Source organism: Oncorhynchus masou, chromosome 17 (genome assembly GCF_036934945.1).
Source record: "Oncorhynchus masou masou isolate Uvic2021 chromosome 17, UVic_Omas_1.1, whole genome shotgun sequence".
In the NCBI taxonomy this organism is placed as follows: Eukaryota; Metazoa; Chordata; class Actinopteri; order Salmoniformes; family Salmonidae; genus Oncorhynchus; species Oncorhynchus masou.
Window position 1 is genome coordinate 141,413 of NC_088228.1, and position 14,976 is coordinate 156,388.

A 14,976-nucleotide genomic window follows, 5' to 3' on the forward strand; every position below is an offset into this window, starting at 1 on the left:
AACCGTATTTAGGTAGCCTGGATTTCACTTTGTATTTCATGTGTGATTGTTCCTGTCTCTGTGTAGTGTTCACCAGATAGGCTGTAATTAGTTTTCACGTTCCGTTTGTTGTTTTGTATTTATTTAAGTTATTTCATGTATCGCTATCTTCTATATTAAAGACATGAGTAACCACCACGCTGCATTTCGGTCCGACTCTCTTTCAACAAACGAAGAACGCCGTTACAGAATCACCCACCACACACGGACCGGGCAGCGTGTCAACGGGCAGGAGCCACAGGAGAAGCAACAAAGGCAGCAACAGCGATCACAGGACTTCTGGAATTGGGAGGAGAAATTGTTCGGAGAAGGACCCTGGAATCAGCCTGGAGAATATCGCCGCCCCAAAGAAGAACTGGAGGCGGTGAGAGCTGAGAGGCGCCGGTATGAGGAGGCAGCGCGGCAACGCGGATGGAAGCCCGAGAGTCAGCTCCAAAAATTTCTTGGGGGGGAGGCTCAGGGAGAGTGTGGCAGAGTCAGGAGTCAGACCTGAGCTCACTCTTCCTGTTTATCGTGAGGAGCCAAGGAGGAGACCAGAACCGGTGTTGGAGGTGAGCGAAGCAGAGACTGTGAAGGAGTTAATGAGGAAATTGGAGGAGAGAGAAATGAGGGAGTTGCTGTGTTGGTGCTTTTTGCATGGAATTCGCCCGATGGAACGTGTCAGGGATTTAATGGTACCTGGGTCAGCGCTCCATACTCGTCCTGAGGTGTGTGTTAGTCGCCTGGTGAAGTTGGTGCCAGCCTCACGCACCAGGCCTCCTGTGCACATCCCTAGCCTTGCACGTCCTGTGCCAACACTGCTCTCAAGATCTCCAGTGCGCCTTCACAGTCTAGCCCATCCTGTGCCACCTCCACACACCAGCCCTCCGGTGGCAGCTCCCCGCACCAGGATTCCTGTGCGTGTCCTCGGCCCAGTACCACCAGTGCCAGCACCACGGATCAGGCCTACAGTGCGCCTCGCCTCTCCTGCGCTGCCGGAGCCTCCCGCCTGTTCAGCGCTGTCGAAGCCTTCCTCCTCTACAGCGCTGCTGGAGTCTCCCGCCTGTTTAGCGCTGCCGGAGCCTTCCTCCTCTCCTGCGCTGCCGGAGCCTCCCGCCTGTTTAGCGCTGCCAGAGCCTTCCGCCTCTACAGCGTTGCCGGAGTCTCCTGCCCTTTTGGAGCAGCAGGAGCTGCCAGTCTGCGGGAGACTCCAGCAGCGCTGTAGAGGAGGAAGGCTCTGGCTGCGCTAAACAGGCGGGAGACTCCAGCAGGGCAGGAGAGGAGGAAGGCTCTGGCTGCGCTAAACAGGCGGGAGACTCCAGCAGCGCAGGAGAGGAGAAAGGCTCCAACAGCGCTGAACAGGCGGGAGGCTCCGACAGCGCAGGAGAGGAGGAAGGCTCTGGCTGCGCTAAACAGGCGGGAGACTCCAGCAGCGCTGGAGAGGAGAAAGGCTCCGGTAGCGCTGAACAGGCGGGAGGCTCCGGCAGCGCAGGAGAGGAGGAAGGCTCTGGCTGCGCTAAACAGACGGGAGACTCCGGCAGCGCAGGAGAGGAGAAAGGCTCCGGTAGCGCTAGAGAGGCGAGGCGCACTGTAGGCCTGATGCGTGGTGCTGGCACTGGTGGTACTGGGCCGAGGACACGCACCTCAGGACGAGTATGGAGCGCTGACCCAGGTGCCATCAAATCTCTGACACGTTCCATCGGGCAAATTCCATGCAAAAAGCACCAACACAGCAACTCCCTCATTTCTCTCTCCTCCAATTTCCCCATTAACTCCTTCACAGTCTCTGCTTCGCTCACCTTCAACACCGGTTCTGGTTCTGGTCTCCTCCTTGGCTCCTCACGATAAACAGGGAGAGTAGGCTCAGGTCTGACTCCTGACTCTGCCACACTCTCCCTGAGCCTCCCCCCAAGACATTTTCGGGTCTGACTCTCGGGCTTCCATCCGCGTCGCCGCGCTGCCTCCTCATACCAGCGCCTCTCAGCTCTCTCCGCCTCCAGTTCTTCTTTGGGGCTGATCCCAGGGTCCTTCTCCAAACAATTCGTCCTCCCATGTCCATTCCTCCTTTCGCTGCACCTGCTTGTTACCACGCCGCTTGGTCCTGTTGTGGTGGGTGATTCTGTAACGGCTTTCTTCTGTAAAAGGAGGAGCGGACCAAAATGCAGTGTGGTATTTTTGAGACATGTTTAATGAAGAAATGAAAGAACACGAACAATACAAAAACAACAAACGGAACGTGAAAACCTAAACAGTCCTATCTGGTGAAGACACAGAGACAGGAACAATCACCCACGTAAACACTCAAAGAATATGGCTACCTAAATATGGTTCCCAATCAGAGACAACGATAATCACCTGACTCTGATTGAGAACTGCCACAGGCAGCCATAGACTATGCTATACACCCCATACAACCCCAAGACGAAACACACCACAAATAAACCCATGTCACACCCTGGCCTGACCCAATAAATTAAGATAAACATAATAAATATAGACCAGGGTGTGACACACATATTCTAGGTCAGAACCGTCCAGAGTAGTGATGCTAGTCAGGCGGGCGGGTGCGGTTCAGCGATCGGTTGAAGAGCATGCATTACGTTTTACTGGCATTTAAGAGCAGTTGGAGGCCACGGAAGTAATGCTGTATGGCATTGAAGTTCGTTTAGAGGTTTGTTAACAAAGTGTCCAGAAGTTTACAGACTGGTGTTGTCTGCGTAGAGGTGGATCAGAAAATCACCTGCAGCAAGAGCGACATCATTGATATATACAGAGAAAATAGTCGGCCCGAGAATTGAACCCTGTGGCAGGCTGGCTTCCTCCACCTTTTGGTTTTTGGTCTGTTTTCACCAGACAACACTCTCTCTTCCCTGACTGGCAGGCTGGCTTCCTCCACGTTTTGGTTGTTGGTTTGTTTTCACCAGACAACACTCTCTCTTCCCTGACTGGCAGGCTGGCTTCCTCCACATTTTGGTTATTGGTCTGTTTCCACCAGACAACGCTGTCTCCACTCATCTACACACTGCATACACTACTGATCATATTACGTCCACAGCATTGTTGTATTTATTATTAGTTAGTTTAATACATGTATTCCTTATTACATTTACAGACAATGAGGAAATCCATGATTTAGGTCAATATTTTCATTGAACCAGACATTGTAGAGTCTTCTGATAACTATGACAGGGAAGAAACAGCAATCAACCGTGTTGTTGTCATGGTAGAAGTTGACAGATTTTTCAAATCCATGGAACTCCTAGTGGAAGCAGAGTATGATAAGGATATTAACACAATTCTGAAGTTTGAAAGTTGCAATTGCAGCAGGAGTTGAAATGAGAACACAGTAGGTTGTTGTATAAAACACCTATCTGCAGCTGACATCTTCAAACTAAGGGCAACCATGGCAACTGTGACAGAGAGAGAGAGAGAGATCTGATGATTCTTATGGCCTTGCACATGGTCAGTGTGAACCAGAGGGGCTTGACACAACGGCCCAAGCAAGCTGTACAAACAAAACAGGACATCTTATTTAATGAAAGGGGTTCCAGTCTGCCGTGAAGCATTCATCCATGTATACAAGTAAGAGTCTAGCTACAGTTTCAGATATTATATGTTTCTAATTTTGTCAAAGTTGTTTTTATTTCAAGTTAAAGCATACTGTTCGATAGCTAACGTTAGTTGGATGGCTTGCTAGCTAACATTACATGTATGATCTGTGTAGTAATATTATCACAGAAAGCCATTGCATTGCTAGTTATAGCCTAATGTTAGCTAGCTAACTAACATTGAACCTAGTTGGTTAGCTTTAGCTAGCTATGACAATCAGTTTGTATTATTAGTATTCTATGGCTTGGAATTATGGTTTATTGTTTAGCTAGCTACATATCTAAACAAAAGACTCTACTTCGCCAGATGATTACATGACCCATGAAGTTAGCCAGGTGTGTCTGGGGGTGAATACGGCTATCTATTGTATAATAATGACAAGATATTTGTATCTGGAATATCTCTTCAGCATCAGTAGAACATACCTGACTCTCCTACACCAGTCATACAAGGAGAATGGTCTAATGCCTCCCATCAAAGAGACCTGTAGAACACACCTGACTCTCCTACACCAGTCATACAAGGAGAATGGTCTAATGCCTCCCATCAAAGAGACCTGTAGAACACACCTGACTCTCCTACACCAGTCATACAAGGAGAATGGTCTAATGCCTCCCATCAAAGAGACCTGTAGAACACACCTGACTCTCCTACACCAGTCATACAAGGAGAATGGTCTAATGCCTCCCATCAAAGAGACCTGTAGAACACACCTGACTCTCCTACACCAGTCATAGAAGGAGAATGGTCTAATGCCGCCCATCAGAAAGACCTGTAGAACACGCCTGACTCTCCTCATACAAGGAGAATGGTCTAATGCCTCCCATCAGAAAGACCTGTAGAACACACCTGACTCCCCTCACCAGTCATACAAGGAGAATGGTCTAATGCCTCCCATCAGAAAGACCTGTAGAACACACCTGACTCTCCTCATACAAGGAGAATGGTCTAATGCCTCCCATCAGAAAGACCTGTAGAACACACCTGACTCTCCTCATACAAGGAGAATGGTCTAATGCCTCCCATCAGAAAGACCTGTAGAACACACCTGACTCCCCTCACCAGTCATACAAGGAGAATGGTCTAATGCCTCCCATCAGAAAGACCTGTAGAACACACCTGACTCTCCTCATACAAGGAGAATGGTCTAATGCCTCCCATCAGAAAGACCTGTAGAACACACCTGACTCTCCTCATGAAAGGAGAACGGTCTAATGCCTCCCATCAGAAAGACCTGTATGTAGAACACACCTGACTCTCCTCATACAAGGAGAATGGTCTAATGCCTCCCATCAGAAAGACCTGTCTGTAGAACACACCTGACTCTCCTCATACAAGGAGAATGGTCTAATGCCTCCCATCAGAAAGACCTGTAGAACACACCTGACTCTCCTCATACAAGGATAATGGTCTAATGCCTCCCATCAGAAAGACCTGTAGAACACACCTGACTCTCCTCATACATGGATAATGGTCTAATGTCTCCCATCAGAAAGACCTGTAGAACACACCTGACTCTCCTCATACAAGGAGAATGGTCTAATGTCTCCCATCAGAAAGACCTGTAGAACACGCCTGACTCTCCTCATACAAGGATAATGGTCTAATGCCTCCCATCAGAAAGACCTGTAGAACACACCTGACTCTCCTCATACAAGGAGAATGGTCTAATGTCTCCCATCAGAAAGACCTGTAGAACACACCTGACTCTCCTCATACAAGGAGAATGGTCTAATGCCTCCCATCAGAAAGACCTGTCTGTAGAACACACCTGACTCTCCTCATACAAGGAGAATGGTCTAATGCCTCCCATCAGAAAGACCTGTAGAACACACCTGACTCTCCTCATACAAGGAGAATGGTCTAATGCCTCCCATCAGAAAGACCTGTAGAACACACCTGACTCTCCTCATACAAGGAGAATGGTCTAATGCCTCCCATCAGAAAGACCTGTAGAACACACCTGACTCTCCTCATGAAAGGAGAACGGTCTAATGCCTCCCATCAGAAAGACCTGTAGAACACACCTGACTCTCCTCATACAAGGAGAATGGTCTAATGCCTCCCATCAGAAAGACCTGTCTGTAGAACACACCTGACTCTCCTCATACAAGGAGAATGGTCTAATGCCTCCCATCAGAAAGACCTGTAGAACACACCTGACTCTCCTCATACAAGGATAATGGTCTAATGCCTCCCATCAGAAAGACCTGTAGAACACACCTGACTCTCCTCATACATGGATAATGGTCTAATGTCTCCCATCAGAAAGACCTGTAGAACACACCTGACTCTCCTCATACAAGGAGAATGGTCTAATGTCTCCCATCAGAAAGACCTGTAGAACACGCCTGACTCTCCTCATACAAGGATAATGGTCTAATGCCTCCCATCAGAAAGACCTGTAGAACACACCTGACTCTCCTCATACAAGGAGAATGGTCTAATGTCTCCCATCAGAAAGACCTGTAGAACACACCTGACTCTCCTCATACAAGGAGAATGGTCTAATGCCTCCCATCAGAAAGACCTGTCTGTAGAACACACCTGACTCTCCTCATACAAGGAGAATGGTCTAATGCCTCCCATCAGAAAGACCTGTAGAACACACCTGACTCTCCTCATACAAGGAGAATGGTCTAATGCCTCCCATCAGAAAGACCTGTAGAACACACCTGACTCTCCTCATACAAGGAGAATGGTCTAATGCCTCCCATCAGAAAGACCTGTCTGTAGAACACACCTGACTCTCCTCATACAAGGAGAATGGTCTAATGCCTCCCATCAGAAAGACCTGTAGAACACACCTGACTCTCCTCATACAAGGAGAATGGTCTAATGTCTCCCATCAGAAAGACCTGTAGAACACACCTGACTCTCCTCATACAAGGAGAATGGTCTAACACCGCCCATCAGAAAGACCTTTAGAACACACCTGACTCTCCTCGTACAAGGAGAATGGTCTAATGCCTACCATCAGAAAGACCTGTAGAACACACCTGACTCTCCTACACCAGTCATACAAGGAGAATGGTCTAATGCCTCCCATCAGAAAGACCTGTAGAACACACCTGACTCTCCTCATACAAGGAGAATGGTCTAATGCCTCCCATCAGAAAGACCTGTAGAACACACCTGACTCTCCTCACCAGTCATACAAGGAGAATGGTCTAATGCCTCCCATCAGAAAGACCTGTAGAACACACCTGACTCTCCTCATACAAGGAGAATGGTCTAATGTCTCCCATCAGAAAGACCTGTAGAACACACCTGACTCTCCTCATACAAGGAGAATGGTCTAACACCGCCCATCAGAAAGACCTGTAGAACACACCTGACTCTCCTCATACAAGGAGAATGGTCTAATGCCTACCATCAGAAAGACCTGTAGAACACACCTGACTCTCCTACACCAGTCATACAAGGAGAATGGTCTAATGCCTCCCATCAGAAAGACCTGTAGAACACACCTGACTCTCCTCATACAAGGAGAATGGTCTAATGTCTCCCATCAGAAAGAGAGCTGCCCAAACACAGGTTACAGGTGAAGCATGAGGACTTGCAGCGAGTGATGAACTTCATCAACAACTACACAGAGGATAATGCAAACACTTTGGTGGAAAGCTCCTGCCATGTAATGTGAAAAAAGCAGTGGTATGGCGTCTCCACATGCAATCGATGACAACACTTAGTATGTAAAGCATAAACAAAATATATATATAATATATCCCATTTAGCAGACGCTTTTGTCCAAAGCGACTTACAAGTCGGCTGGGGCCACTACTTTTACATATGGGTGGCCCCAGCAGGAATCGAACCCACGACGCTTGGCGTTGCAAGCACCATGCTCTACCGACTGAGCCACACAGGACCTACCAACACCAACACATGTGTTTATTATTTAATTGACCTCCAACATGATTGTCACTTATTTTATTGATCTCACATTATTTCTGTATTATTCTGTATTTTGTAGTTGGGGTACGTGTAGTTGGGCTGTCTTCCTTCAGGAATCTGTGAAAAAAATTGCTGCCCCACATCTCAAGCACTAAGCCCAGGACAGACCTGTGCTGGCAGTGCCAGAGGAACAACTATCAGGTCTTCAGATCTGTCAGGAGCTGTCAAGTAAGCCAAACTGAAGAAACAAGAGCAGCATCTCCTGCTTGTTCAGTGTGAGCGGTCTGTCCACCAGAAGATGGTTGCTGACTGCATACCACCTGTCAAGACCTGCAGTTGTCTCTGGGGGCCCTACTGAACCAGCAAGCAAAGACATCAGGATGCATTACAGCTTTGATTTTGCTCAACATTTCCTCCTTTATACAGAGTGAACACTTTGTCTCAGATTTCTGGTGTTGTGAAGGACAGCACAGTGACAGGGGTAATATCCCACAGCCGGTTGGACTGGAGGATGGTACGGTGCTGGTGGAAAGCTAGAGCTGGCAACAACTCCTGACTCCATACTTCAGGCCGCTGCCACTGATCAAGCAATAGCAGCACTTCAGGTGAATATCATTTTCATGCAGTGTATGAGGTTATTCTTGTTAACTGAACTTAGGGGGTCAATTGATGTTATGCAAGGGGCGGCAGGGTAGCCTAGTGGTTAGAGTGTTGGACAAGTAACTGAAAGGTTCTAAGTTCGAATCCCCAAGCGGACAAGGTACAAATCTGTCATTCTGCCCCTGAACAGGCAGTTAACCCACTGTTCCTAGGCTGTCATTGAAAATAAGAATTTTTTCTTAACTGACTTGCCTAGTTAAATAAAGGTTGTGTTTTACAGTTTCGATGCTCTGGAGCCTTGTGCAGTCGCCAAGGAAATGTCTGCAGTTTTCAGAAGGTGAATAGCTCAATTTAAGCATGGAGTGTGTTATGTACTTCCAATCAAGGTGATTTGCAAATTTCACATTGAGCTTTTACCAAAGCCTACCATTATAACGCTGACCGGCATGAAAATAACACACTAACATACAAACACACTTACCGACTTCTTTTGAGCTTGAGCAACTGTGGGGAGAAAGAAGACAGAAGTGAAAACATGCATTCCATCAGCTCATACAATACCACACATACCCCCTCACATATACAATACTACACCTACCCCCTCACATATACAATACTACACCTACCCCCTCACATATACAATACTACACCTACCCCCTCACATATACAACACTACACCTACCCCCTCACATATACAATACTACACCTACCCTCTCACATATACAATACTACACATATCCCCTCATATATACAATACTACACCTACCCCCTCACATATACAATACCACACCTACCCCCTCACATATACAATACTACACCTACCCCCTCACATATACAATACTACACCTACCCCCTCACATATACAATACTACACATATCCCCTCATATATACAATACTACACCTACCCCCTCACATATACAATACCACACCTACCCCCTCACATATACAACACTACACCTACCCCCTCACATATACAATACTACACCTACCCCTCACATATACAATACTACACCTACACCCTCACATATACAATAATACACCTACCCCCTCACATATACAATACTACACCTACCCCCTCACATATACAATACTACACCTAAACCCTCATATATACAATACTACACCTAACCACTCACATATGCAATACTACACCTACCCCCTCACATATACAATACTACACCTACCCCCTCACATATACAATACTACACCTACCCCCTCACATATACAATACTACATCTAACCCCTCACATATACAATACTACACCTACCCCCTCACATATACAATACTACACCTACCCTTAACAGCCACAATACTACACCTATCCCTAACAGCCACAATACTACACCTAACCCCTCACATATACAATACTACACCTACCCCCTCACATATACAATACTACACCTACCCCCTCACATATACAATACGACACCTACCCCCTCATATATACAATACTACACCTAACCCCCTCATATATACAATACTATACCTACCCCTCCATTATCCAATACTACACCTAACCCCTAACAGCCACAATACCACACCTACCCCCTCACATATACAATACTACACCTAACCCCTCCCATATACAATACTACACCTACCCCTCACATATACAATACTACACCTAACCCCTCACATATACAATGCTACACCTACCCCTCACTTATACAATACTACACCTACCCCCTCACATATACAATACTACACCTACCCCCTCACATATATAATACTACACCTACCCCCTCACATATACAATACTACACATATCCCCTCACATATACAATACTACACCTACCCCCTCACATATACAATACCACACCTACCCCCTCACATATACAATACTACACCTACCCCCTCACATATACAATACTACACCTACCCCCTCACATATACAATACTACACATATCCCCTCATATATACAATACTACACCTACCCCCTCACATATACAATACCACACCTACCCCCTCACATATACAACACTACACCTACCCCCTCACATATACAATACTACACCTACCCCTCACATATACAATACTACACCTACACCCTCACATATACAATAATACACCTACCCCCTCACATATACAATACTACACCTACCCCCTCACATATACAATACTACACCTAAACCCTCATATATACAATACTACACCTAACCACTCACATATGCAATACTACACCTACCCCCTCACATATACAATACTACACCTACCCCCTCACATATACAATACTACACCTACCCCCTCACATATACAATACTACATCTAACCCCTCACATATACAATACTACACCTACCCCCTCACATATACAATACTACACCTACCCCCTCACATATACAATACTACACCTACCCCCTCACATATATAATACTACACCTACCCCCTCACATATACAATACTACACCTACCCTTAACAGCCACAATACTACACCTATCCCTAACAGCCACAATACTACACCTAACCCCTCACATATACAATACTACACCTACCCCCTCACATATACAATACTACACCTACCCCCTCACATATACAATACGACACCTACCCCCTCATATATACAATACTACACCTAACCCCCTCATATATACAATACTATACCTACCCCTCCATTATCCAATACTACACCTAACCCCTAACAGCCACAATACCACACCTACCCCCTCACATATACAATACTACACCTAACCCTCCCATATACAATACTACACCTACCCCTCACATATACAATACTACACCTAACCCCTCACATATACAATGCTACACCTACCCCTCACTTATACAATACTACACCTACCCCCTCACATATACAATACTACACCTACCCCCTCACATATATAATACTACACCTACCCCCTCACATATACAATACTACACCTACCCCCTCACATATACAATACTACACCTACCCCCTCACATATACAATACTACACCTACCCCTCACATATACAATACTACACCTAACCCCTCACATATACAATACTACACCTACCCCCTCACATATACAATACTACACCTACCCCTCACATATACAATACTACATCTAACCCCTCACATATACAATACCACACCTAACCCCTTACAGACACAATACCACACCTACTCCTAACAGACACAATAATCCACCTAACCTAACCACTAGAAGCAACAATACACATTTCAATTAAATATACAGCCAGAAATAATTCACGTTTTAATTAATAAAAGCAGAAGAAATACAATAATACACCCATCAATGAATTAAAACACTGAAACAAAATAAAACCTCACCAGTTGAAGGCGGGGTGTACTTTTTATTTGTGTCTTGAGAAACTGCTGCTTTACTGAAAGAAGAAAAGTGAGGAACTCATCTTAGTCATCGTAGTCCATTTTATTAAAGCAGCAGCAGCAGTCATTTTAGTAATACTAGTAGAAGTAATATTAGTAATAATGGTAGTAGTGACAGTAGTAGTAGTATGAGTAATAGTAGTAATAATGGTAGTAGTGACAGTAGTAGTAGTATGAGTAATAGTAGTAGTAATGGTAGTAGTGACAGTAGAAATAGTAGTAAAAATGTCAGTAGTAATATTAGTAAGAATGGTAGTAGTAACAGTAGTAGTAGTATGAGTAAAGTAGTAATAATAGTAGTAGTGATAGTAGTAGTGATAGTAGTAAAAATGGTAATGGTAATGGTAATAGTAATAATGGTAGTAGCAATAGTAATAATGGTAGTAGTAACAGTAATAGTAACAATGGTAGCTATAGTAATAATAGTAGCAGTAGTATTAGTATGAGTAGTAGTAGTAATAAAAGTAGTAGTGACAGTAGTAGTAGTATGAGTAATAGTAGTAGTAATGGTAGTAGTGACAGTAGAAATAGTAGTAAAAATGTCAGTCGTAATACTAGTAAGAATGGTAGTAGTAACAGTAGTAGTAACAGTAATAGTAGTATGATTAATAGTAGTAATAATAGTAGTAGTGATAGTAGTAGTGATAAAAGTAAAAATTACAATGGTAATAGTAATAATGGTAGTAGTAATAGCAATAATGGTAGTCGTAATAGTAATAGTAACAATGGTAGCAATAGTAAAAATAGTAGCAATAACACTAGTAATAATGGTAATAGTAATAACGGTAGTAGCAATAGTAATAATGGTAGTAGTAATAGTAATAATGGTAATAGTAATAACGGAAGTAGTGATGGTAATAACGGTAGTAACAGTAGTAATAATGGCAATAGTAATAATGGCTGTAGTGATAGTAGTACTAGTAGTAATAACAGTAGTAATAATGGTAATAGTAATAACGTAGCAGTGATAGTAATAATGGCAGCAATAACAGTAGTAATAATGACATGAGTAATAATGGTAGTAGCAATAGTAATAATGGTAGTGGCAATAGTAATAATAGTAGTAATAATGGTAGTAATAACATGAATAATAATGGTAATAGTAATACTGGTAGTAGTGATAGTAATAATGGCTGTAATAACAGTAGTAATAATGGTAATATCAATAATGGTAGTAGAAATAGTAATAATGGTAGAAGCAATTGTAATAATGGTAGTAGCAATAGTAATAATGGAAGTAATAATAGTAGTAATAACAGTAGTAATAATGGTAATAGTAATCATGGTAGTAGTGATAGCAATAATGGTAGTAGCAATAGTAGTAATACTACTAATAATAATGGCAATAGTAATAATGGTAGTAGTAATAGTAATAATGGGAATAGTAATAATGGTAATAGTAATAGTAATAATGGTAGTAGTAATAGTAGTAATAATGGTAATAGTAATATTGGTAGTAGTAATTATAACAATAGTAGTGGTAATAGTAGTAATAATGCTAGTAGTTATAGTAGTAGCAGTAAGAGTAATAGTAGCAATAATGGTAGTAGTGGTAGTAGTAATAGTAGTAAAAATTGTAGAAGTGATAGTAGTAATAATGGTATTAGTAATAGGAGTAGTAATAACAGTAGTAGTACAGATAGTAGTAGTGATGGTAGTAGTAATGATAGTAACAATAGTAGTAGGAATAATGGAAGTGATAGTAGTAATAGTAGACATAGTAGTAGTAGTAGTAGTAGTAGTAGTAGTAGTAGTAGTAGTAGTAATAGTAGAAGTAGTAGTAGTAGTAGTAGATATAGTGGTAGTAATAGTAGTGGTAGTAGTAGTAATAGTAGTAGTAGTATTAGTAGTAATAACAGTAGTAGTAATAGTAGTAGTAGTAGTAGTAGTATTTGTAGTAGTAGTAGTAGTTGTAGTAGTAGTAGTAGTAGTAGTAATTACAGTAGTAGTAGTAACAGTAGTAGTAGTAGTAGTAGTAATTACAGTAGTAGTAGTAATAACAGTAGTAGTAGTAGTAGTAATAACAGTAGTAGTAGTTGTAGTAGTAGCAGTAGTAGTAGTAACAGTAGTAGTAGTAGTAATAGTAGCAGTTGTAGTAGTAATAACAGTAGTAGTAGTAGTAGTATTAATAACAGTAGTAGTAGTCGTAGTAGTAGCAGTAGTAGTAGTAACAGTAGTAGTAGTAGTAGTAGTAGCAGTTGTAGTAGTAATAGTAGTAATAGTAGTAACAGTAGTAGTAGAGATATCAGTAGTGATGGTAGTAGGCGTAATAGTAGGAATACTAGTAGTGATAGTAGTAATATTAGAAGTAATAGTAGTAGTAATAGTAATAACAGTAGTAGTAGTAGTAATAGCATTACTAATAGTTGTAGTGATTGTAGTTGTGATAGTAGTAGTAGTAGTAATAATAGTAGCAGTAGTAGCAGCAGCAGCAGTAGAGGAGATATGTGTCCATCATCTCGCAACAGACATCATCAAACTGTGAAACAGAATAGTGTACCATATACACTCGGTGTGTTGTTTTTATGAAATAGTTTTCATGAAATAGTTTTTAATCATAGCTAAAGTATTGCTATGGTTTCCTCGAGGCAGTCAGCCTTCATAGCTGGGACCACAAGTTTGTGTCCCGGATTCATGTTAAGTAGCAGTTAGCTGCTAGCCACAATGAAAACGGAACAGGCTAATGCTAGCAGTGCTACCCGACCTGTGTTTTTATCCACAGCTGGGCATAAATGCTTATGGTGTGAGATGATTTCCACACAGTCACAAGTTGAAGATAAGGTCTGCCCTATATGCACCACCATCAAGCAGATAGGGGAAAATATCCTCCAGCTGTTGGCTCGGCTGTGACAAAAGCATAACCTGCTTTCTAAGTACATCAATCTTACTGTAACCCAGGCTGTAATGCCTCCTATAGCTAAACTGTCTGAGTAGGGCAGTGTTGATCTGTCCCAATCCAACAGACAGATGTTCAGCTCAACTCCGTGGTCCATGGGAGACTGGACACTCACAAGGCGTAGTAGATTGGGTAGTCAGTCTGGCCACCTTTCATATGTTTTAAATAACACAATGAGGGGCTGGGGGGCGCCATCCTCATTAGCGGGCCGCAAAGGTGGCACTGTATTATCCTCAAGTCGGGCAAAGAAGGTGTTTAGTTTGTCTGGAAGTGTTACGTGGCTGGTTTTCTTTTTGTAGTCTGTGATTTCCTGTAGACCCTGCCACATACGTCTCGTGTCTGAGGCATTGAATTGCGACTCCACTTAGTCCCTGTACTGGCATTTCGCTTGTTTGAATGCCTTGTGGAGGGAATAAGTACACTGTTTATATTCATCCATATTCCCAGACCTCGTTCCATGGTTAAATGCGGCATTCGCGCTTTCAGTTTTGCGCGAATGCCACCATCCATCCACAGTTTCTGGTTAGGGTAGGTTTTAATAGTCTCAGTGGGTACAACATCTCCAATGCACTTCTTTATAAACTCACTCACAGTCAGCGTATAGATCGATGTTGTTCTTCGAGGCTG

General features: G+C 43.3%; 1 protein-coding gene across 1 annotated transcript in view; it reads right to left on the bottom strand.

Moving 5' to 3' along the window:
• cacnb2b (calcium channel, voltage-dependent, beta 2b) overlaps nt 1-14,976 on the bottom strand; it is a 74,379-nt gene that overhangs the window by 49,309 nt on the left and 10,094 nt on the right. The window contains exons 5-6 of the mRNA XM_064991819.1: nt 11,397-11,449; nt 8,606-8,628 (exon numbers count right to left, since the gene is read on the bottom strand). Of these exons, the coding sequence (XP_064847891.1) occupies nt 8,606-8,628; nt 11,397-11,449 (76 nt within the window). The remainder of the gene's footprint in view (nt 1-8,605; nt 8,629-11,396; nt 11,450-14,976) is intronic.